Source organism: Halyomorpha halys, unplaced genomic scaffold (genome assembly GCF_000696795.3).
Source record: "Halyomorpha halys isolate HHAL.00 unplaced genomic scaffold, Hhal_1.1 Scaffold128.1, whole genome shotgun sequence".
In the NCBI taxonomy this organism is placed as follows: domain Eukaryota; kingdom Metazoa; phylum Arthropoda; class Insecta; order Hemiptera; family Pentatomidae; genus Halyomorpha; species Halyomorpha halys.
The window spans coordinates 1853005-1878165 of NW_027110898.1; the positions used below are offsets into that span (position 1 = coordinate 1853005).

General features: G+C 31.3%; 1 protein-coding gene across 4 annotated transcripts in view; it reads left to right on the top strand.

The window, feature by feature from the left end:
* The window catches only part of LOC106678230 (uncharacterized), a 34006-nt gene that overhangs the window by 5888 nt on the left and 2957 nt on the right, over window positions 1-25161 (top strand). For all 4 annotated transcript variants that reach the window (XR_001342724.3, XR_001342726.3, XR_010843842.1 and 1 more), the window contains exons 2-6: window positions 7936-8097; window positions 11160-11322; window positions 13155-13276; window positions 20031-20272; window positions 20432-20607. Coding sequence is in view for 1 of the 4 variants with exons in the window: in XM_014416632.3 (XP_014272118.1) it covers window positions 7936-8097; window positions 11160-11322; window positions 13155-13276; window positions 20031-20272; window positions 20432-20607 (865 nt within the window). In the remaining 3 variants the exon portion in view is untranslated. The remainder of the gene's footprint in view (window positions 1-7935; window positions 8098-11159; window positions 11323-13154; window positions 13277-20030; window positions 20273-20431; window positions 20608-25161) is intronic.

The following is a 25161-nucleotide window of genomic DNA, read 5'->3' on the forward strand; positions in this document are numbered from 1 at the left end:
ATTTATTACAGGTTTATATATCTATAACATCAAAATATATGCAATGAAAATGCCAAATTATCATCAGCTGATATTTCTGAAAACCGTATGAAGCACACTCTGGCAGTCAGCACTAAAACTTTTAGTTCACCATCTCTCATAATTCGCGCCAATAATAGCTGTATTAAAATAATTTAGACTTACTGACCAAGTTAAGTGTTACAAAATATTTTTTTTATGGTGAAATAAAGTCGATATTCGTTTTTCGCACCCCCAAAAAGTCCACTAATACGAATTTTTGTACTAATAAAAATATATATATATTTTTTCCCTGAAAACTTTATCTTACTAGGAAATTTACACATTTATATTTTAAATTGTTAAAATTCGATTTCACTTCAAAAATCACTAAAAGTGCAAATAATTGTAAAACGAGAGATTTATGGGTGTGAATAATAATAATGTTGCATGCTTTTTTAATGTAAATGTGGATTTTAATGTAAGGGTTTCCAATTGAAGGACAGAAATGAAAATTTTGGGGAATCTTCTCTATATCTTCATATAATTTCAGATAATGAGCCTTAACAGCTGGAGTACGTGATTATTTCCTTATAATCTTGGTGTCATATATTGTAGCGCCAAGTTTACCTCATAGAAATTAAATTTGACCAGCAATTTGGTTTGATATTAAACGAAGGCGTAGAGCCTTGCCCAACAATTTAGTGTCAGTGACGCAAAAGGAGAAGTGAATCTATGATTCATAACATATAATTTCCAAAGGTACTGTAACCAGGAATGAAGAGACCGGCGACAGGCACGGCCTGTGGGAAGTCAGTTTAAAGAAAATCAGAAAATTAAAATATATAGTTTTTCTTTATTTAATCGTATAATATGTTTACAAATTTAACAATTTATTATACGCTTATATAGTTAGAGCATCAAAATATCTGCAATGAAAATACCAAATTATCATCAGCTGATATTTCTGAAAACCGTATGAAGCACTCTCTGGCAGTCGGCACTAAAACTTTTAGTTCACCATCTGTCATAATTCGCGCCAATAATAGCTCTGTATTAAAATAATTTAGACTTACTGACCAAGTGAAGTGGTACAAAATATTTTTTTAAGGGGAAATAGAGTCATTTTCGTCCCCCCCCCCCCCAAAAGTCCATGAATATGAATTTTTGTAGTAATAAAAAAATATTTTATTTTTCTAAAACTTCATCTTACTAGAAAATTTACACATTTAGATTTTAAATTGAGAAAATTCGATTTGATTTCAAAAATCACTAAAATTGCAAATAATTTTATAACAAGAAGATTTATGATTTATGAGTGTGAATATAAAAAACTAATAATGGTATGTGCTACATGGTTATTTAATTTTAATTTGTGATTATGATGAAATTATGGACGTGATAATAAAATCTTAAATTGAAGACGTAAATTATCTTTGATGATTAAATGATGAAAATTAGTAAAGGTGATTTAAATACATTAAAGTGTGAGCTAAAGAATTACCAAGAAACCATTAAAATTTTCCATCCTCTAATTACCTAGTTCAGACAATAAGGGGTACAGAGAAAAAAGTTTGAGATGGAGTAAGGGTTCATGATTTAAATCGGCGAATTGAAAGAAGCTTAAAAATTAGAGAATTTAGTAAGAAAATAAAGCTTTACGTAAAAAGAAGAGCATCAAAATTCGTGATGATGGAATAAATCTGTCTAAGAATAAACTTTAAAATTAGAGTTGCCGGAGTATCACTAAAAATAAAGAAAAAAAGAACAATGCAAAAATGAATCTATTCGTCTTCAGAGACGAAATTTTATTCTATTTTTCCATAAAATAATAATCGTTTAATTTATCTTTATGTTATAAAGAAAGTATTTACCAAATTTCATTATTTATAGACAACTTCACTAACAATACACCAATTATTATATGGAAAAATAGATTTTTTTTTTTTCGTACCCTCCATTGAAAATAAGGAATACTTAGGTACAATGATGTCAGTTGAAGAATAATAAATATAATAAAATAAAGAATATGGAAAAATAGATTTTTTTTTTTTCGTACCCTCCATTGAAAATAAGGAATACTTAGGTACAATGATGTCAGTTGAAGAATAATAAATATAATAAAATAAAGAATATGGAAAAATAGATTTTTTTTTTTTTTCATACCCTCCTGTAATGATGTTAGTGAATATTTGGTACATACATATAGGAGGTATGCTATATGTTTAGCTGGGTGTTAAGGATACCTTGGATTCCCTTTTGGCATTATAAGGTTAGGTGAGGGGTCCAATGAAGGTTGTAACTTGGTTGGCTTTCGCTAGTGAATTATTGGAACGGTGAGGGGCCGTTCCTCTGGTTGAAAAAAAAAAAATAGAATAACAAACTTTCTTTATTTTTATACCAATAGACGTATTGGCATTTGATATTTGAATAGTATGCCTTTGACTGGAAAGTGAATAGTGTGAGTAGGAAGAGATCGAATGTAAACGTAGCTTGTTATGTGTAAGGGATTGAGATACAGAAATGAAAATAGGAATTTTTTATATCTCTTTATATGTACAGTTTATTAGCCTTAACAGTGACCTCTGGAATGATAAATTAAATTAACACTTTAATAAACAGAGCAAAGAAAATAAATCAATACGCAAATACCAATATGGATTGTTTAAGATATTGTTAATTTAAACTACTACTTTAAATGCCTGACTTTTGAATACAACGTTATAAGTTATGTACTAATGCTATTCTTAATATACAAATAGAATAAGTGAAAAAAATATTTTTTTTGTCATTTCATCATTAGATAACTTTTTCAAATAACAGACACATAAATTATTTTGAGTATTTATTTTATAAATGATTGATGGAAAATAATATTTTACTTGAAATAACATGAGCAAATAACAATTTTCTTAAGATATCATAGTGATTATTGAAATACTATTATTAAAAACCGATGAATTTCTCACTTAATTCATGATTTTCATATCGGTTATTATTTTATGAGTTTTAAGATATCAATGGTTGTTATTGTGATGAGGTGTATATAGTTGACCGTAGATAAATAAGTAGAGAAGATGGTCGGGGGGGGGAGAGAGGGGGAGAGGAGAGAGAGGTGCGGTCAGCAAATAAAAAACACAAATAACCAAAAAATATTTATCATGTCAATGTTTCGACCTCATTTTCAAGTCTTCATAAGGTAGTTGTAAGCAGAATCTGGCTGTACTGTAATAGTGCTTTTGCTTCATCCATCACTGTTCGATATACAAATTTAATTTAAGTTGCAAGGCCATATTTAGCCAATGTATTGTATCTAATCGTTTATTGATTATGTGAATGTTAGTGTTTTAAGATTCATAGATATTCAATAAAGGCATATAGCATTGTTCAAAAATTATTACAATTGCCTACAGTAGTAACATGCTTTTACATGACTGCCATGCTAACATCCAATAATTACTTCTTTTTTTCCGATCTCTCTAAAAACAGAAAGAAAAAGTGAATTAATAAGTGCATTACTGTGAAAAAGAAAGTAATTTGTGTTGGGCCTTATGAGATATCCATTCTACAAAAGGGTGCTATTTTAAATCCGGAGGTGAGGGGCCTCCTCGTGTTGTATCGCGTAGAATATAAATTTAAAAAAAAACATTAATGAATAAAGACAATAGAAAATGATTACTATTATCTTTCTGGGGTACTGTAACCACCAGGCATGCGAAGACCGGCGACCGACACCGCCTGTAAGAAGTAAGTTTAAAGTTGATCAGAAACTTATATATTTTTTTTTTATTTAATCGAATAATATATTTACAAATTTATCACACATTTATATAGTTAAAACATCAAACCATATGCAATGAAAATACCAAATTATCATCAGCTGATATTTCTGATTACCATAAGGAGCGCTCTCTGACAGACAGCACTAAATTTTCTAGTTCTCTTTCTTTCCTAGATCGTGCTGTTTGAGTTGAAGACAGCCAGTGCCACTTCAAAACTAAGGTAATTAATTCTAACTTTGTTTGGACTTAATAGGAAACAAGACAGTCAATATTACCTTTTGGTTTACTTGTAGCAAACCCAACAGAATTATATTAATTTATATATTATTGCAAAGGTTTTTTTTTAAATTGTAGTTTATCATAATGTTTTGTTTAATCCATATTAGTTAATCCCAGATTATTAATTACTATTTGTTATTCTCCATATTTTTGAATTTTCTAAGCAATGTTTTCTTATTGTTATAATCAGTGGCATAGCTAAGAAAATGTTAAATAAAAGCCTGTCAGATGCCTCTGCTCTCATAGATACTTATCTATATATCAGATACAACTATTAATTGTAATCAAAGTTTAATACAGTTTTTTTTTTTTATTTTAAGTTACCTGAATGGCAAAATAATTACACTGTAGGAAGATAGTCCGGGTGGCAGCCAATAAAAGTACCAGAGAACTAGAAAAAAATATTTATTGTTAACCAACGTTTCGCCCCACTTTGCAGGGATTCGTCAGGGCTTAATGAAACAAGATACAAATATTGTAAGAAGTGAGCGAACATAATAATATATATACGGAGAAAATTACAAAATATGTAAAAATAAAAAGTTCTTTTAAAAAATAATACATAAAGTAAACAGTAATAAACTTAAGTTAAGAAAGTAGTACAGTATTATAGGGAAATTAATAAAAAATAACTTATCTGTTTACCTAAGTGGCACTGGCAATGTATAACCCAGATAGCGCGAACTATAAAAGAAAGTGCGATAAAAGTTAGTTAACACTTACTGCCAGAGAGTGCTTCATACAGTTTTCAAAAATATCACCTGTGATAATTTGCTATTTTCATTGCATATATTTTGATGTTCTAACTATATAAACGTGGAGTAAATTGTTAAATTTGTAAATATATTATACGATAAAATAAAGAAAAAATATATATAATTTTCTGATCTACTTTAAACTGACTTCTTACAGGCAGTGCCTGTCGCCGGTCTTTGCATTCCTGGTGGTTATACTTTCATAGGAAATTCATGAAAGCGTATTCTTGGAATCCTTAAAATAATTAGGTTGGCTATGGACATTAATTTCGAGTAATTCCTTCTAATAATCGCTCTCAAATTTTGTGAATTTAAACAACCTCTAGGAATCAAATTTACGAAACTTTTCACTAACTTCGGAAGATTTTAATTATGAATAATAATTTAACCTTTTATGATGAGATATAGAACATCCTCATTTTCAGTTATGTACCTCAATTGGAAACCCTTACACATCACATTTAATTTAACATTACCATTAAGTAAGCATGCAACAGCGTTGTGCCATATCATTGGTGTTTTATATTCACACCCATAAATCTCTTTTTGTTATAAAATTATTTGCACTTTTAGTGGTTTTTGAAGTCAAATCGAGTTTTCACAATGTAAAATCCAAATGTGTAAATTTTCTAGTAAGATGAAATTTTAGCAAAAAAAATTTTTTTTTATTACTACAAAAATTTGTATTCACTGTTTTTTTGGTGTACGAAAAACGAATATCGACTTTATTTCTCCATAAAAAAAATATTTTGTACCACTTCACTCGGTCAGTAAGTCTAAATTATTTTAATACAGAGCTATTATTGGCCCGAATTATGAGAGATGGTGAACTAAAAGTTTTAGTGCTGACTGCCAGAGTGTGTTTAATACGGTTTTCAGAAATATCAGCTGATGATAATTTGGTATTTTCATTGCAGATATTTTGATTTTCTAATTATATAAGCGTATAATAAATTGTTAAATTTGTAAACATATTATACGATTAAATAAGTAAAAAATATATATAATTTTCTGATCTACTTTAAACTGACTTCCTACAGGCCGTGCCTGTCGCCGGTCTTTGCATTCCTGGTGGTTACAGTCCCTTAGAAAAAATTAAGGTAACGTATCCAGGTTATTAATAACATTGTTAGTGTAGATAATTATAATCACCTCCAATTTATGTGCTAGGCTCATGCCTTTAATTTACACATTAATCATTTTACGGAACATTGTCTCCTACTCCTGAGGTGTCTGTTATTATAAAAAATCGTATCCCTGGTTTTTATGGGATGCGAAAAACGATTATCGATATTCTCCATAAATAAATATTTTTTACCACTTCACTAGGTACGTCAGTCTAAATTATTTTAATACAGAGCAATTATTATGCTATTGTGAGGTAATAATATACCAATTTATTAATTTGTTTTCGGAATTAGAATAAGAAAAAATTAATCAAATGTATTAATAGAGTTTAAACATAGACAAAATCGCTGTATAGTAGGCTGTAAAAAATTCAGATTTGTTTTAAGTCTCTTCTGCTAACATCCCAACCAATCCTAACACTATACCCACCCTATTAAGCCAGTGAGTTAACTATCATTAATTTAAATGCTGGCAGACATCTGTACGTCCAATGGTTTCCGAGATGTATTTTTTTATAAATCAAAGATTTTGTCTGAGTAACTAAAAATCAACATTTTGTATGAGCTCCGAATGAAAACATTTTGAAACAACCACTATTCTGTATTTCCTCTAACAATTCTTGCTAGGCTCATAATTTTTAACCAAAATTTATACATGATATTCATTTAAGTATTCAAAAATTAAGGTGAAATTACTGATTTTTTCTGACTGCGCTCTTATACAATTATTGTATAATAGCTATTGTCTAAATATTCCTTCAGCGTGAAAAGTTAGTACAAACTTTCCTTATTGGTCCAAGGAGCATGTTTTGTCTTATTCACTTATGATTGTCACGATGATTTTTAGACCAAATACTACGTTCGATGACTCCTTATCTCTTATTCAAATTAAGACCTAATTCACGTGAATTTAGTTCGGGGTAATAAAGATCTTTGGGAGAACTGTGAAATTATGAGTAAAAACTCTCATAAATTTCACAGCTCATGAATATCATAAATTTCATATGGAAAAGTGAGTGAAATAACGCCCACAGGCACTTCATTAGAAGAAGTTAGAATTGAAGGGAATATTAAAAGTCAATGGCAATTTAATAAATCATGGAAGAGGACTGTAAGGGAGATGAATCATTCTCTTAGTACTGGGAGATCTTTAGAGAAATATTGTAACACATAAATTAATAAATCAAAAATAAATTTGGAGCGAAAAAATATAAAAACATAAAAAAAAGGTAGCACGGCAAATTCTTTTACAACTCCTTGTGTCTCGAGTGTTGTAGATTTGGATAACATTTAGCCACCCACAGTTCGTGGTTTTTAATACCATTCTTGTAATGTTCAACCATTCAAAAATCATAAGACTGTAGAACTTGATTTCCTTATATATAATTATAGTGCGCATTGCATGTTTTTTATATAACGTAAAATGTAGGTATTTTTAAGAAGTTAAAATTCAATTCTAGACTTAACATTATATAACCTTTATATTAGGAATATAAATTCATTTAATACAGTCAGCTCCAAAGACAACCCATGGACAAAGCTGAAGATTTTAAATCAGGCTAGTTCAGTTTTTTTGTATGACTGCATACTTGTAGGGAGAATTTAGTGAGGTTAATTTGATTTAAAGAAAGTTAGTTAAGAATATCATGTATTAATATGATAAATTAAACAATAAGTACGTTATGAAGAAGATGGTCAGGGGTGCGGTCAAAAGAGAACAAAGATAGCTAACAACAATTTATGTCGACGTTTCGCCCCACAATGTAGAACTTCAACAGGGCTGTACAAGTTAAGAGCTTGAAAACCTCTTAGATGAATCATCTTTTTGTTCCATTGCTCTTATGCATTGCAAATAATATACATGGGTAACATAATATAATAATATATTTAATATTTTGACTGGTACAATATATAATCATTAGTCATCATGAAAAAAATTAAATAATTAAAAATATTTTTAAATCAATGTCTCTTAGCAGCCATTACTAATAACAGGTTGCGGACTGTACACCCACTATGTGACCTTCACTACAGGTACAATCTACTTCTGTGCTCTCATGTCATGCCAGTCCATAGCCATCGTGATGCCGGCCATTGGTTGCGACCTTCAACTGTCTGACACGACGAAGGGAGCTATTTCATCGATGACATTCACAGGTATAACAAATATATACATATTAATTAAAATTAATTATCTTATCATTCCTCAAATCCTTTCCATCTTATCAGTCCAATCATTACTGGGGATACCTCTTTCTGCTATTGCTCCATAAACATATTTAAGTCAATATAGTAATTTCATAATAATACAGTAATTCAAGAAATTTTTTACTACCAAATACCTCATGCAACACACAATTTAGAGATTTTATACTGCTATTCCCAACTCTTTCAAACAGGACCGCCTTTAACCAAGTGGGGGCCTCTGATACTTTAGAATAAGGTAGTCCTAAAGACTATAGATGGGTGGGACCTTCAATTTATTTCTTTAACGAATTTGGGTAGTCTACAGAATTATGTGTGAAAAAACAAAACAAAAAAACAATTCAAACAATATTAATGATTGGAAGATCCATGATTAACCGTGTGTGATAATGTTAGGAAGATGGCCCGAGAGCGGTCAAAGAAAAAAGTTTAAATAGTCATAAAACTATTAATAATAAACTACGTTAATAAAAAACGTTTGCTATAGGTATATAATTATTTGAGTTGTTTTATTAGACCGAACTCGGACCAATTTCCGTTTATTTATTAAAGTTACTTTTTTAATCAGAAAAATCATTAATAAATATATGAAAAATCATTATAAATTATTACTTCTTCAAAGTCTATTTTTTAAGTACATCAGTTTCTATCGATGTCAGTGAAAAAACTACACAATATTTCTCTACTTTATCATGCATTTATGTTCTTAAAGCAATATCTTCTACTGGAAGAGTTTTTTTTTAAACTAATTAGAAATATTGAATGAATAACACTCTTTTTTGTTTCATGTATATATTATATCATTTTAATGAATACAATGTTTAGGGGTTGTCACCTCATCTTCTGGTTTCTAGAACTAATTTTCAAATAACATTACATAGATGCAATATTTACAATATATCACATTATTATTAAAAATTTTATAAATAAATTACATGATTAACATCTATATCTAATACAATATGTTTCTCCTTATTTTCTAAACAAGCTATTTCTATTACATTGTGAAATTTCTTTAATAATTAAACAGTTAAATTTAATAAATAAGGAGATATAATTCCCTCCCTGAAAGGTTTAAATAATGAAAAAAATTGATAAAATCCAAGCCAACATTCTCCTACCTCTATTACTTAAAATATGACTAATTTAATAACATTTATAAACATATTTTATTAAAAACAATTTTTTTTATGTATTAACAATTCATTAAATTATTCTAAACTCTATAACTATCATGCACTTTAAATTGTTAATTTATTTACAATATCTATATAGTGTGTGCCTAAAGTTTTAGTATATGTTTTAAAATTGATTGCTTTGTCTATGTTTTTAGTTTTTTCACTGACTATGACCTCCTCAAATATCAGCGATGGCGTACCTTTTTGAGACGTGGGTCAAATTTTGTTCACTATTTCTTTTTAGTGCTAGCTCGCGGGTCACTAAGGGTTTGAATGAACAAGGGATAAAGAAAATTACACAAAACATGTATTATGAATTATTATTTATTAATATATTTACATATGATAAAATATTAATATATAAATGTATAACAAAGTATAAGCACAAACTATTAAATGAGAAATCTGTTGCTGTTTATTTTCAGATAATTTTTTAATATCAGGTTCATATTTAGTATTCATATTCATCAGTTTGACCCATTTGGCAGTTAATTCCCTTTCAAGCCTATTTCTATAAGAAATTTTTTTCATTGAAGAAAAAATTTTTTCACACGAATATGTGGACCCAAACATCGTTAAAAGAATTTAGCTAGTTTTTTCATTGATATAAAATTACTTGGTAAAGAATCCCACCCGTTCAATATAATATTTTCTATTTTTACTGTGGGATCAATATTACCTACGCTACTTTCACGCAGTTTTCTTTCTACTTCAGAAATCAAGTCTATGACATAGATGATGCGAGGCTTGATTGATCCATAATAAAGAATTCCAAAACAGAGGACTGATTAGCAGTTGGCTAAATATTTGTTTACCTGTACAATTGATATTATGTGTGTATGGGAGACTTGAGAACAAGGGCGTTATTGCTACGAAATGGAGGACGTAAGAAAAATTTAAAATTTCCCAACAATTTTTGTCGGGATTCCAAGATTTAGAAGTATTTTAAATCCCTGAAATGTGTACATTCCCTAAACATTTTTGGAAACCTAATCCCTCTAAAGATTTATTTGTATAAAACAATTATTCGGTCAATTCTTCTGTATGGTTCGGGAACGTGGACTATCTCCAAGGCTGGTGTGCACCACTAAATGGTCTTGGAGAGAAAGATTCCCCGTAAAATATTTGGAGCTATCAAGGTTGACCAGATATGGAGAGGTCGAACAAACCAGGAGCTCAAAGCTTTATATAAGGAACCAGAAGTTGTCCAGTTTGTGAGGTTCAGTAGATTGAGGTGGGCAGGGCATGTTGCTCGGATAGCTGAGAGTGATCTGCCAAGGGAAATAGTGACAGAGGTACTACATGGAGCATGGCGCAGAGGAAGACCACGCCTTCGATGGAGTGATAGTTTGAGTGGTGATCATTGATGGAGTGATGATTGAGTGGTGGCCAGAACCATGATGGTAGTGAGGAACTGGATGGCCGCCGCACAAGACCGTGATGATTGGTGAAGGCTAATGCAGGAGGCCAGGATCGACATCGAGTTGTGGAGCCGAATTAATAATAATAATAATCCCTCTAAATAGCCTTTATAATCACTTTTTTGTATTACCTCTTTTAGTAACGTTTCATTACAATTATCGCAGTTTCAAAGAGGTTCTCAAATCTCAAAATTTTCTAATTTTTCGGAATTTTTACATTATTGGAGGCAGGATAATTAGTTCTTTCCCCTGTGATGACAACTTTGCTTGGAACTTGGTGGTGTGATGAAGATTTCAAGACTGCCTATTTCAGATGTTTCTGAAGTATAACTCCAGAGATCCCTAACATTTAGTTTACCTACATAAAATCCAAGTTTAATTATATAATTGTTACTATTTCTGAATAATTTTATAGGTATGCTGTTTTCGGGACAGCTATTCGGCTTTTTGGCGGACACTTTCGGACGGAAGAGGGTGGTTCTATACAGCCAGATCACGACTGCATTTTTGTTAGCAGGATGTGGGTTAACGCCTGATACTATTACAATGATGGTGATGCTGTTCCTCAACGGTTTTGTGTAAGTTTATTTATTGAGAATAATATTTCTTGTTAATGTAGAGATTTATAAAAGGTTAGGAGAAATTATTCTTTTTTTTTTTTTTTAAATATTGTTTATCTGAACTGATTTACTGGGAAGTAATATAACCCTTTATAATTAAGAATAATTAGTAATATTGTTATATGTAACCATCCATACCATATTAACAGACAAATGGAAGGTAAAATAAAATAAATCAATAAAAATAATTATGAAAATTAATACACAAGAATAATCTAAATTAAATAATAGAAAAAGAAGTACATGATTAAGACTTTAACTTTTCATTAAAAAAAAAACCCACCTCTAACAAATATGATATATGACTCGGTCCTATCACCTAATTACAGCGCTTGATTTATTTATATTCAAATTAACTAACGTTATTTTTTATTTATTACTTTAAAATTAACATTATTGAAAAACATGTTTATATTATACATATTTTTTCACTCACACAACAAACAGCAAGAGAGAGAGAGAACAATTAATTAAAGTAATCTCAAAACTATTCGAGATGGTATCAGGCTTCAGAACATGTCATAATCAAATTTCAAGCTACTGGAGATAATAATTGGTATGCGTATTCGTATTTAATCCTACTTCATTTTCTGATTGGCAAGTTGTTATTAACTTGTGCAAAGTTGTTTACACTATCGAAAACTCCTACGAAATCCGCAACCAGAAATTCAAATAAATAGTTCCTGGGAATAAAATTAAAGTATAAAGGTTTGTGACTTAATGTAAAACCTTTGCTGGAAGGCCGATAACCTCATACAAATTGAGATCACGAACATGTATAATTGGTGCTGTTAATTATCGACTATACAATACCAATGACTCATTCACAATGATTAAGAGTAGTAGTAATTGAGGTTAGAATATTAAACTCCTTTCTAAACGTATTCTCAACAGCTAGTGGAAATGTTAAAAGGCCTTAAGTTCCAATTTTTTTCTAAAAATATTTTAGTATTGTTTTGCTTTATTTTAGTATTTACTTGCTTGTAGTTAATAATAACCCTTTAATTGCATCTCAACCTCTCCAATTACACAGTCCTCGAAGAATGGTGTCGTAACTAGAGAATTAAATAAAATCCCATCAAATCACTTTTACCCTTCGTCGTAAACCTACCGACTGCCCTACAGTTTTCTTTAATAATGTTACTCTTACCCCTGTCGAAAAGATCCGCTACCTTGCACTACAACTGGACAAACGAACTACCTGGAATCCTCACACAAGACTGAAATGATAGGAAACTGCACGTCGATTTCGACTATTACAGCACTTACTGGACAAACGGTCTAAACTTCCAATTCATTATAAAAGACTGACTACATGATTGTATTAAGGCCAATCTGGGACATACGGAGTTGAGCTTTGGGGCTCCACTAAACCTTCGAATTCCTCTCGTATCGAATCCTTACAATTCGAAATCCTTCGTAAAATCCTCAATGCTTCTTACTTTGTCACAAATAAAATCATACATAAAGACCTTAATGCTCCATAAGTAACTTATATCCGAACCAGATATCATAGATTCCATTATAAATTCCCTAACCACCCAGACCCACTAGTTTCTTCTTAGGAAAATTACTTGGAATTTGTAAAGCAATACAGATTAGATTTTGAGGCCTTTTTGTGACAGTTTAAACCATTCAAAAACTTCATCCACAATTTGTGATTTGCCAAATCTTATTTAATTAACAATACACCACTGTAGTGTTTTCATTTTGTTGTTTGGAGTTAGTCATTAAGTAGTATGCATTTTTTAAACATCTAATCACACCTTTTTAATGTTAATTTTATATAGCCTGACCGGCGTCCTGACGCCTGCTTATGTCTACGTCAGTGAGTTCACTGCAACCAAAGATAGAGCGACAGCCCTCGTCGTGCTGACTGCAATCGGTGCTTTGGCAAATGTGTACCTTCCAGGTTAGTAACGCTATAAACAAATCCATATTAATTTATTTCAATAAATAAATAAAATTTAGAGGTAGGTAGTAATCAGTGAATGGTCAAAAATATTGAAACGTAAGAGAAAAAAATTTATAACAAAAAAACATTAGTTCACTTTCTATTACGGCGCTGCCATAACCTAGGGTATAATTCATTGGTTCCCAAACCAAACAGGGCTGTGGATCATCGGAACTTTGGCCGTGTGTGGCCTATTTCCGCTTGGGGCAAAGGAAGGTGTCTTAGGAAAATATTTGAAAATTAGGTTGCTTAAAGGTACATTTTGAATCTCTTTTGTTGTGTATTTGCCTGTCACAACCTTTCAGATGACTCACAAACATCGATTAATAAGATAGTTCTAACAATAAATCGTTCGTTACCAAAAATTGGTATGAGGCGGCAAGAACGAAGCAAGGATCATCCAAAAACCCTATTAACATCACCTTATAACTCCTTCTTCTGATGCACCCCCTACACCTCCCCCCACACTTCTCTTCGACTTCTATCTGTTTTCTTATCATTTTATCATTATCTATTGTCTTTAGTAATAACTAATTTCTATCTTCTATGCGAAAATCAACACGAGGAAACCCCTCACCTCCGAATTCTTTCTTTAATAATAGGACCATACAGAATGGACATTTCACAATTAATAGATAAATATTACAGGTGACCTTAAAATACCAAAGGTAGCAAAAGGTACCAAAGGTAGCAATACTCAAGTATAATGATATGAGGAATTTAATTACATCTTCCATTACAATTTGTCAATTATATTTGCACTATAATTAGACAAAGATAACCTATAGATGGTCCAAAACATAAAAAATATAGGTTTTGAAGAACAATTACACTAAAGTAATTGTAAAAGGCAATTAAAATAACTTTAATTGTAATTGTGTAATACAATTACTTCTTGAGGCTAAGTAATTGCAATCAAATAACAAATACGTGTAGTTTATCTCTTGTAAATATATTTCTTATGAGCAGATTTATCGATACTAAAAATACGCTTATGTTATGAAAAAGTCGCATCTATGGCATATCTGTGAACGGCGATTATATTTTATTATTTCTAGTTTTGTCAGCAAAATTTTAGAAAGGGATTTTGTTTAGATGTAGTTGCAGTTTGAGAGAACCGTGGAAAGGCACTAATCTATTTTGTTAAGGACAGTTTAAACCTTTTTACGTTTTCTGAGGAGGCCATAAACTTAATTACATTGAAAACTATTAAAAAATAATTATTACAAAAATACGTAGAAAAACTTAAAACTTCTTCACGTAAACAAATAAGTTTTTGGAAGAAATTAAATTCATGGTTAGAAACGATCACTTTGAATTTTTAATAATTTTAGATGTTATATTTGTAAGGTAAACATAAAAATTTTCACTTCAAAAGGTTAATTTACGTGATTTATCAATGCCATTTAGTAATGAATCCATGTTTCATGCATAGATCCAAATGTTCCATGTCTCTATGTCTCTTGGACAAGCATATAAATTGGTTCATAAAATTCAAAAATCATTATATCCCCTCTATTAAAAATCGGATAGCTGAAAGAAGAGGTCGTCGTATAGGCGCAGAAAAGAGATTGTTGAAAAGCTCGGCTACAAATGAAGACTTACTAACAATACTTCTAATTACTTCCGATCCAATAATAAATAGTTTTCAGGTGACAGAGAAAAGGAAATTACAAAATTTTAGAAAATAAAGTAGAGTATGTTGCAATATTCGGAACACAAGACATCAGTAGCCTTTAATAGCATTTAATGATGGAAGTGTTGGCATCACGCATCCTTCATCTAAAGTTGCCTTGAACAGTAGCTGCTCCCAGAAATAAATTTGCATCAATTTCATTTATTAATATTATATCAATTTTTTTTAATAACTTATTTATTGCTATTTACAACTGTATAAATACATATACCTCAAGTAAACATGCTGTAAGCGATATAATGACATGATACGATCATGTGGAGAATCTACTCATTGATAGAAATCCAAAAATCTTTTTTTGAGAAGATCTCGAGGTCATCTTCTTTTCAGACGCCTAAGAGGATTATTAGGTAGTGAAGGAGAAGCCAGGCTAGAAACGAGTTGGTTTGGGTGGTTGGGAAGTTTATTATGGAAGGATTGGTATCTGGTTCTGGCCAAATCGGCAACATAGGGGACATTGAGGTCCATTTTGGACTGTAAGGATTGGATTGGAAGGCTTAGTGGATGGAGCCCAATAGCTCAATTCCGTATGTCTAGATAGGCCTTTAACAGTCATGTACATCAGTCTTTTGTAATGGATTGGAAGTTTAGACCGTTTATTTAGTAAATGTTGTAAGTCAATATTTAAATTAGCTATTTAAAATAAATTTTATATTATTGTTATATAGATTAACAAATTTGTTTCTAATGTTAATTTTGTATTTTCATGAAATTCAGGAGAAAAATGTTGTAGATATAGGTTTCATTTGTTTGTAAATTTCATTTATTTAACGGTTTGATAGTAATATTTGATAATTCATAAAAAAAAAAACAGATTATTTAAAAGACATTTTCTCGTGTAGGTTGCCATTTCAATTTTTATATTTTACTTACTGTAAAATTAATAGTTCTGAGTATATAGAATGTTTTAGTGTTTATATTAAGATGAAATAAGGCAATCCTTCCCCGCCGGACCAGCCCCGTTAAGACCCCGGAGAACACGGCCCTATATCACTTTTGAAATATTAACTTAAAACAAACCTTAAGTCTGTCCAATAATTGAACCTCAGTAGATTGCCCATTTGGCCCATTGTGCACCGGTTGGGAACTAATGGTCTAAAAAAAGCGAATCTGCATTTCTGTTTGCAAAATGGATCTCATTGTCTCGCGAAAGAATTTCGTTTTAAGTAATAGAAAAAGGAATTCGAGGACGGAGAGTTCATTTAGCGTAATCTTTTACCACAAAAAAAAACCTTTTTTTTATTTTGTAATTTTAAGGCATTAGCTACTTATGGGTCATTAATTTCCGAATTAGCTAAGGAGAGTCTTGTAATTTAAGACTTTTAGGCTGTACCTTCCACCATTCACGAACGCAGTGGTCCTGGTCTATTATATTAAAATATAAAAATATTACAATAGTTTTAACAAGAATCTATGGTGAAATATGATATAATTGTATGGTAGAATTTGGAATGATGGAGAAACTAAAAAACGTTTATCCACAGTCTATTTGTTATTCACCAAGATGGAATGGAGATCCGCTCATATATAAAGATTTGAGGGAGTTATAATCTCAGCATTCAGTAAAAATGTGTTTACCAGTAAGTTGCGTTTCGTAACTAGGCATACACTCCACCTGAATCGCAGGCTATAACCGGGTCAGGCGCGTATAACCAATTTGAAGGCGCAACAAAATCCCCTCCTCACTACGCACATTTCTATTTGATGATATTCAAGGAGTGACCTCACTTCTTATTTCCCTTAATTCATCATCAGTAACATCTGTCCATGTTTATTTACATTTCGTTTTAGTCCCATGCTTAATGAGGGCAATGAAATCATCGAAAGATACTCCGCGATATGGAATTCCTTCTGTAATCGCCACCTTTGCTGCCATATCGGCCAGTTCGTTACCCACTATTCCGCAGTGTCCAGGGACCCTAGTGAAAAAACAGAAGTAACGTTTCTGTTGGCGGACTGCAATGAATAATATGTTTTGTTTAGCGATTTTTCTGAGAAATATTTCTTAAACTGAGTACGACTGACAGCTTTTTTTTTGTGAGACGAAAAACATTTATGCTCTTTTAGATTTCAACCATATAGCTACGACATATCGCCCCCTAGTAAATAAAAACTAAAATAAAAAAAAATAATAATAAAAATGTGTATGATACCAAAATTTGTTTGAATTATATTGATATAAATTAGTACTCATTGGAGTTTTCATTCGTGTTGCCTGTATTGTACTGATACTTCAGATTCAGTTTCAATCTCACATCCCTATCAACTATAATTATATCAGTGAATTCCATTCTTTCTTTAAAGATACGCTCTCAGGGCGACATTTTGACTATGAGGCTCTATAAAGTATAGGAATCATTACAAATACGATCTAGTTTCAAGTTTAGCCTCTAGATTACACTCGAATTAACAATTACATAATTTACTTTAAGAAATATGAATCTAACATGAAAATGCCTAATGGGCCTTATTTAGGTTAATTATTTTGTATGCTTTTATGTTTCCAAACTTAAGAACTCAGTATGCTTTCAGACACTGTAATCCTTTGAGACCTTCAAGTCGAAGCCTTCCCCATTTTTCAAAGCGCAGATTTTAATTTACATGATGTGACATCATCCCATTGCTTCAAATGGTTGAGATTGAATGATCGAGATAATTTCCTGGTCAGATTTGAATCATCCTAAACTTTTCCATGTTGTTGTGACTTCATTTCCTGGGTTGGGATCCAATTAGAAGTGGCAATAAGGCACCCCGCGTAACCTTGACAATAAACTGTTCGGCTGACAGCCACCCTTGACTCCGATTCATTAGGTTACTGCGATATTCTGCGACAAACGATTCTGTTCACAAACATTGTCCCATTGCAAATAGTCATCTTATAACGTGCTCAATTCAATTGCGTCTACTTATCAGCCTCATTATAAATGACTAGTATTTCGAATGCTGGACCAGAGCTCTTTTTAATTAGCATATTAATTGCTATTAATTGAAGATCACTTTATATATAAACTCGGAACAATTTATAATCATAAGTAGAAATAATTAATTCCAAAGCTATTAACTTTTAAGGTTTCTTGTCAAAATTAATATTTTTTATACAGCAGACATACATACATCGGAAAAGGTATTCGTCAACACTTTTTTGATTCGTCAACAAGGTTTTTGAGTTAAAAAATTTTTAAGTTCATTAAAACCATCAGATTACCCTGGTTTGAGTTTAAATTGTGTATTGTAAACTGTTGTTGAGTAATTATCATAACGTTTGATTATCAAGAATTATCTTAACCATAGTAACCAGCACTAATTGTCATCTAATGGTATCGATATAAAAAGTCAATAAGTAATTTTTCTAAGATGCTATTGATTTTAAGATCGTACGCTTGTGTAAAAAAGAAAGATAATGTTCAAATATTTCTGAGTATCGCATATTAAAATCTTCACAGACAATTGTGAAAGTAGAGGGTTCTAAATGAATAAGGTATTAACAGTTCACTATAATTTACCTCGGTGAACCCTCCGTGCCGTTTAGTAACACATCAATGCTTATTTTTGTGCCGGTCCCACAAAATAAAAACTTAATCCCCAACTTGGTTATGATGTAGCGGCAGCCTGTAGATAACCGCCCCCTTGTATGTAAGAAATGACTTGGAAGAGGGTCTTAATAAAACAAAATTATTGTTGCAGCTTTTAACTGTTCAGTTTTTTTATTTATTTATTTTTCTATTTATTTATTGATGGATATTACAATCTGCCACACAGTTGTGGGATATAAGTAATAGTGATGAATATAATACATACATTCATACTAAAATGAAATAAAATAAGAATAAAAATAAATAAATAAATGAGCAAAAAAACACATAAAAATATATAAAATCTCTCTTAAAACAAATACAAACAGAAGAGTTAATTATGTTCATAAATAAATAAATGTTTATTTTGATTATGTTCATAAAGAAAATGAACATAATCAAACTATTTGTATATAAAAATAAATAAATAGAATAAAATAATAATAAAAATAATTTAATCTCTAGTCACATTTACACTCTTAAATACAATATTTACACAATCGACCTGAGGATCCCTGAGCCCCCATTATCCCCCCGTGAGAGGTAAAGCAGAGCTCATAAGATCCCAGCGCATCCCTCTCACCGCATCACTGGTAGTGAACCAGTGGAGGCTGAGCAAGTGCGCTAAAGCCGCAAACACTCAACTTGAGTGGAGAGTCTGACCATTGCCAGAACTCTAATTGGTTCAGGGTTTGGATTTAACGATTTTATTACGTACTTCTTCTCACATTACCTCATAAAATATTCAATAATAGGGGTATTCATGATCTTTAGTTTAACATGTTAAAGCGTGTTAAATGGAAAAACTCATATTAAATGGAGAAATATTTCCTTCTTTTATCACGTTAAAATATAACATATAACATGGTTGAGAGTCTGTTAAATGGAGAATGACGTCACGCAACAGACCAGCTGAGCACGTCATATTGTTAGATTACTTGCTCATAGTTTGTGTTTTGATTGTGTTAGTATCATTTTGGATGTTTTTATAACTAATAAAGCAATGGATGACAATAATGTAATAACAGTTTTCAAAAATGTTGTTATTTTGTTTCTCTTCCTTACTAGTTTGAAGATCAACAAGGCTCTCAGTGGCCAAGTATTCACGTAACTTCTACTTTTCACTCAATTTAAGCATGTTCTAATAAATTACTTTAATAAAACCTTAGAGGTAACAATAACATGAAGGAAAGGTTATAAAGGTTGTAAAAAAAGTTGCTCAGAAAATCCGCTAGGAGCTCTTATGCATTTTAGGTTTAACATAACTTTAAATAGGCCTGCTCACAATCCTTTACTTATAACATTTAACATGGTAAAACATTTTAGATTGAACACAATATCATGAATACCCCTAATGATATATTTAACCTTTCAGTTTATAAAAGCTTGTACTGTAGTAAATATATCAACTTTAAAATTTGTTACTGACACTTTATTTGCTCAGGTATGGCTTGGCTACTGATGCCGCTGAACATAAATCTACCTATTGTTGGCGATATGAGGTTTACTTCGTGGAGATTATTTATTATTCTTCTAACCATTCCAATCTTACTTTCGACACTACTGCTATTGAAACTGCCGGAAAGCCCGAAGTTTTTACTAAGCCAAGGAAAGCCCGATGAAACACTGGAAATACTTCAGAGCATTTACGCAATAAACAAGAAGAAACGAAAGGATTCATTCCCAGTAGGTAACCTAATGAGAGAGAAATACTTTATTTATGAAGTATCGCAACCCAAGTACATAGGGTTGCTGCATAACACAGCATTAAACCTTCAGAATGTGGTTTATTATGATTAGGAACATATAAAATATACGAAATCTTTTCAAACATGTTGCTTTCAGGTGCTGAGCGTTTGCTTGGATTCCGATGATCAGGCCTGTAATAAGATTGTAGGTAGCGGTAACCAGTATTTGCTGTATTTCAAGATGATGATGAGGCAAACATTTGTACTTTTCTCAAAGGAATATATCTCCTATACCCTACTCTCCTGTGGATTACTTTTTGGTATAGTTGGTGGGTGAGTATAGCTTGATAATACAGGCGTCATAACTCCACCTCCTTGTATTAGTACAAGAGCCGGGAAGAAAAAAAGGCAGTTATCTCACCCCAATTTTTGATTACTTTAATGAAAACTAGGTATAATTACTGGTTAAAATTGATGAGTCTGCCAAGCATAGGTAGGGGGGAATAAAAAATGGCGGCTGTTTCAAAACCTTAAAAAAACATTAATTTTTCATTCGGAGCTCTATATCTTAAAAACTACCAACAACACTAGAAAATCTAAGAGAACATTATTCAAAGAAGAGTAAATTTGCTGAAATATTAGCACTAAAAGAGCTATTTACGTCCAATAGTTCTCGAGATATAGCTTTTTAAAACGCAAAATTTCTTAAAAATCTACTGAAAGATTAGTAGTTAGTTAATTTATTTTGAGAAATCTATATCTCAGGAACTATGTGATGTGCAGCTATCTATTAGCACTCAAATTAAAGCTAGTTTAATGGACTATGCAGAAGGTTCTGACCTTTACCTTCGTAGGAATAGTAGTTTTCATGATATTTGCTAAAATAAATTGATTTATAGTTGTTCGGACAATAAGTTTGATTTATGAAAAACTTCATTTCAGAAACCATTAGACGTACAGATGTCTACCAGCATTCAAATTAAAGCTAATTAAATTTACTATAAAATATAGTTAGTTAGGTTTATCTTTGTAGGATTAGTAGTTTTTATGATATTTGAAGTGATAATAGACATCTGTACGTCAAACGGTTTTTGAAATATAGACGTTTAAAAATAGATTCACTAACGTACTTTCAGTACGTCCCATAGAACATTTTTATGAAATTTTGCTTTTTAAAAAGCTATATCTCGTGAACTAATCAACGTAAATAATACTTTTAGGGCTCACATTTAGCAAATTTGCTCATCTTTAAATGACGTTCTCTTTGGTTTTCTTGTGTTGTTCCTACTTTTTAAGATAAAGAGCTCCGAATGAAAAATTAAATTTTTTTATCGCTTGCAAACAGCTGCCATTTTTTATTCCCCCTACCTATACTTGGCAGACTCATCAGTTTTGACTAGTAATTATACATAGTTATAATTAAATTAATAAAAAATTGGGGTGAGATAACTGCCTTTTCTCTCCTCTTGGGCTCTTGTACTATGTTTCTTATGCGGCCAATTCCTGTCCTCACTAACAATTTCTATTTTAACAATTTCTGTTTGGTCACTTCTTCCCACCTTTTTTTTTACTTTATCCGGAGATATTAATAAATATGCCAGTGGGAGAAACCTTTTTACCATTTAAAACCAGGTTTACAGGAACAGTAAAAACAGGATGATCAAAAATGTTTTTTAATTTGATAAGGACCTACAAGGCTTATTAAGGAAAATTCTGAAAGACTTATCCATCGATGTCAGTCCGGGAAAACGGTATATGGCGAAGAGGACAAAAATGCGGAATTATATGACTTCTATGGTGAAATGAACATTTCTTCTTTTGTCAGGATAAAAATATTGAATTTTCTGGGAGCTTAGGATATAAAATAGAAGGATGATAAGAAGAGTATATGAAAACTGTCTTAATGGAGTAAGGCCTAAAGAAAGACCAAATGTTTGATGGAGAGATAACGTCTAGGGATGTCTCAGGTAACTAAGAATAATTTGGCATGCACTGGGCTGAAACAAATGGAACCTGAGATTAAACAGACCAAGGGTCTGTTTCGCCAATTGAAGAAAAATTAGCAACTAACACATTTATTACCAGATGATATAAAAAGGAGGATCTTAAGAAGTATTCTAAAATAAGATATTAAATTATAAAGAAATAAGATTGAAAAATGATAATTTTGTAATTAAAAAAATATAAAACTTTGTTAATTAATTCAATAATTTGGTAGAAAATTTAAGTTAGTGAATCATTTTTATTGTTTTTTTTACTTTAAAGTTGTTGAATATTTGGACCAATCTTCGTAAAGGGATCTCTGTGGAAAGTTCTGAAATTTTGCTCATCTATGTTTTATGGGTCATTTATTGCGAATTTAAACTTTGTAATATACAATTTTTCTGCAATATTGAAAAAAAAATTAAAAATACAACATACATTTTTTTTAAATATCTTTATTAAAATTTACAGCTGTATATTATATAATACATTCAGTAAATTTGATAACTTAAAATATACATTTTTTCTCTCATATCATGAAAACCATATATATTGTAGGAGTGAGTGGCTCAGTACTACTAAGTCCAAGGACCCGTATCCAATTACGGTCGTAGCACATGATTTCTGTTTGGAGGTAACTAAGTTAAATTCGTACTCAGCAATCCAAAAACATAATGAGTGAACTTCTCCTAAACGTTCCAGGTAAAAATACCTTCTGGATTTTTATCATGAGAAAAAACAAATGACTTAAATTGTTTATAGCACCAAAAAATAATTTAAGAATATTATCTTTATTCAATTTAATTTTTAGTTCCGTATGATGCTAGGATATATCTAATAAATGTGGTTAACCATTTTTTACTATTTCGTGATAAATATCTCACTCGGATATATTTATCAGTAATATTTTGAAAATTAATTCGAAGCTCTTTGAACCTTTGCTAAAATTCATACTTCGAAGTAAAAGCAAAGTGGCTTATGTGTAAATTTTGATGTAGTCGATTCTGTTGTATTTTAAAACAATATTAGATTTTCTTTGCCAAATAGAACTAACTGAATTTGTGACGTCACTAACAATAAATTCAAAATGACCAATTATATCATAATTAGAAATTACCAGCTACCTTATATCAGCAACCATAATTCTAACACAATAATCTCCGAAATGTTCGCATACACCACGTGGCATTGCACGGACGATAGAGTACGCTTCTTTCTAGCATTCAAGCAAATATTTAAATAGTTTTGTTTAATTATGACGTCTGAAGAAAATGCAGTGCTTTTGTAAAATTCTTTATCTGTTGGATCACGTAGTTTTTGTTGTTCTTGATAAAATTTAACAATTGTCATAGAAGAGTTAAGAGTTTTATCCAAACCTTTCCTGTTGATAGCTAATCAACTACGGTAGATCAATCAATACTGCATTTTTTCTCGACTAAAGTTAGTATCTAATGAAATTCACAATAACAAACTGCATTTACGCGAAAGCAATTGACAATCTATACACACTATACAATATACTTTTGATTGCGTCGACTCCGCCAATTCTCCTAGTTAGTGTAACCAACGCAAAATGTACAGCTTAATCCTGAAAATCATTTCTTACGGCACGAATAAAATATTTGAGTTAGGCCATATACTCCTAGAACACTCTGCATATGAGTATATACACAGTAATTCCATAGAAATACAATATAAACGTATTTGTCAGAAAAAAAATCTGTACTAATACAACCAGTACTATATTAGGAAGTACTACTGGACCAACGGTTGTGCAAGGAGATTATTTGGTCGAAATCACGCTCGACCGCCAGATTTTCACCCAAATAAGGGTACCCACTTTAAGAGATTGGGTGGACTCCAGAAGGGCTCCAGAACCCACAGAGTTGACTCTGTGAAGAAAATAATTATCTGCCCAGCCGGATTCCCGGGTCTCCTTGGAGTTAGTAAGATTATGCCTTACCACAGTACCAACGCGATCATCTTCAAAAATGAAAAACCATTACTGATGCATACTACGCATCATTACTTGACAAGCTGAAAGCAGAAATTGTCGGAAAACGGCCACATTTCCAGAAAAAGAAAGTCCTGTTTCAACAAGACAACGCACCGTCTCACACTTCAGCGGTTGTGACATGGCGACAATCCACGAATTTTGAACAGCTTGATCATCCGCCTTACTCACCAAATCAAGCCCCAAGCGACTTTTTTTGTTCCCTCATCTAAACATTGCGCTCGGAGGACACAGATTTCCGTCAAATGAAAGAACGCCGAGTATTTTTGGACGGGTTACAGAGATGGAAGAAGTGTGTAGAGTTAACAAGGAGACTATGTTGAAAAATAAAAAAATAATTAAAAAGTCTTGTATTTTTATTAGGTCGGAAACTTTTCAGACCAACCACGTAACTCTATAAAAACAAGTCCAAAGGAGTTAAATTGCACGATCTAAGAGACAACTGTTATCGTCAAAACGGGGAGGCAACTTAGGCGGTAAGAGTTGTATTATTTACTTAAGAAAACTAAACAATTTATATAAATCCTTGTTATCAACGCATTGTACATACTTATTTATTTTATTTATGTACTTTATCTTCATAATTGGCCTTTATTATTTGTAATTGTACATAGTTAGGAGTATCATTTGCACAAGACTGTAGCCTCTCTCCACTCCCAGCTATCAACTATTAAAATAAACTAGCAAAATGTTTTTAAAAAAATCATAAAATCCCTGTACCATAATTAAAGCTAATAGTATTAGTTCATAGTACAAGTGTAGAAATTAGTGTGGTAATAATACTAATACTAATTTTTTTCATGATAGCGATGACTATTAGTGATATTACAGGAATTAAAAATACTAAAGTACAAGGTACAAGTTAGTGTAATTTAATTAATATAAATCTA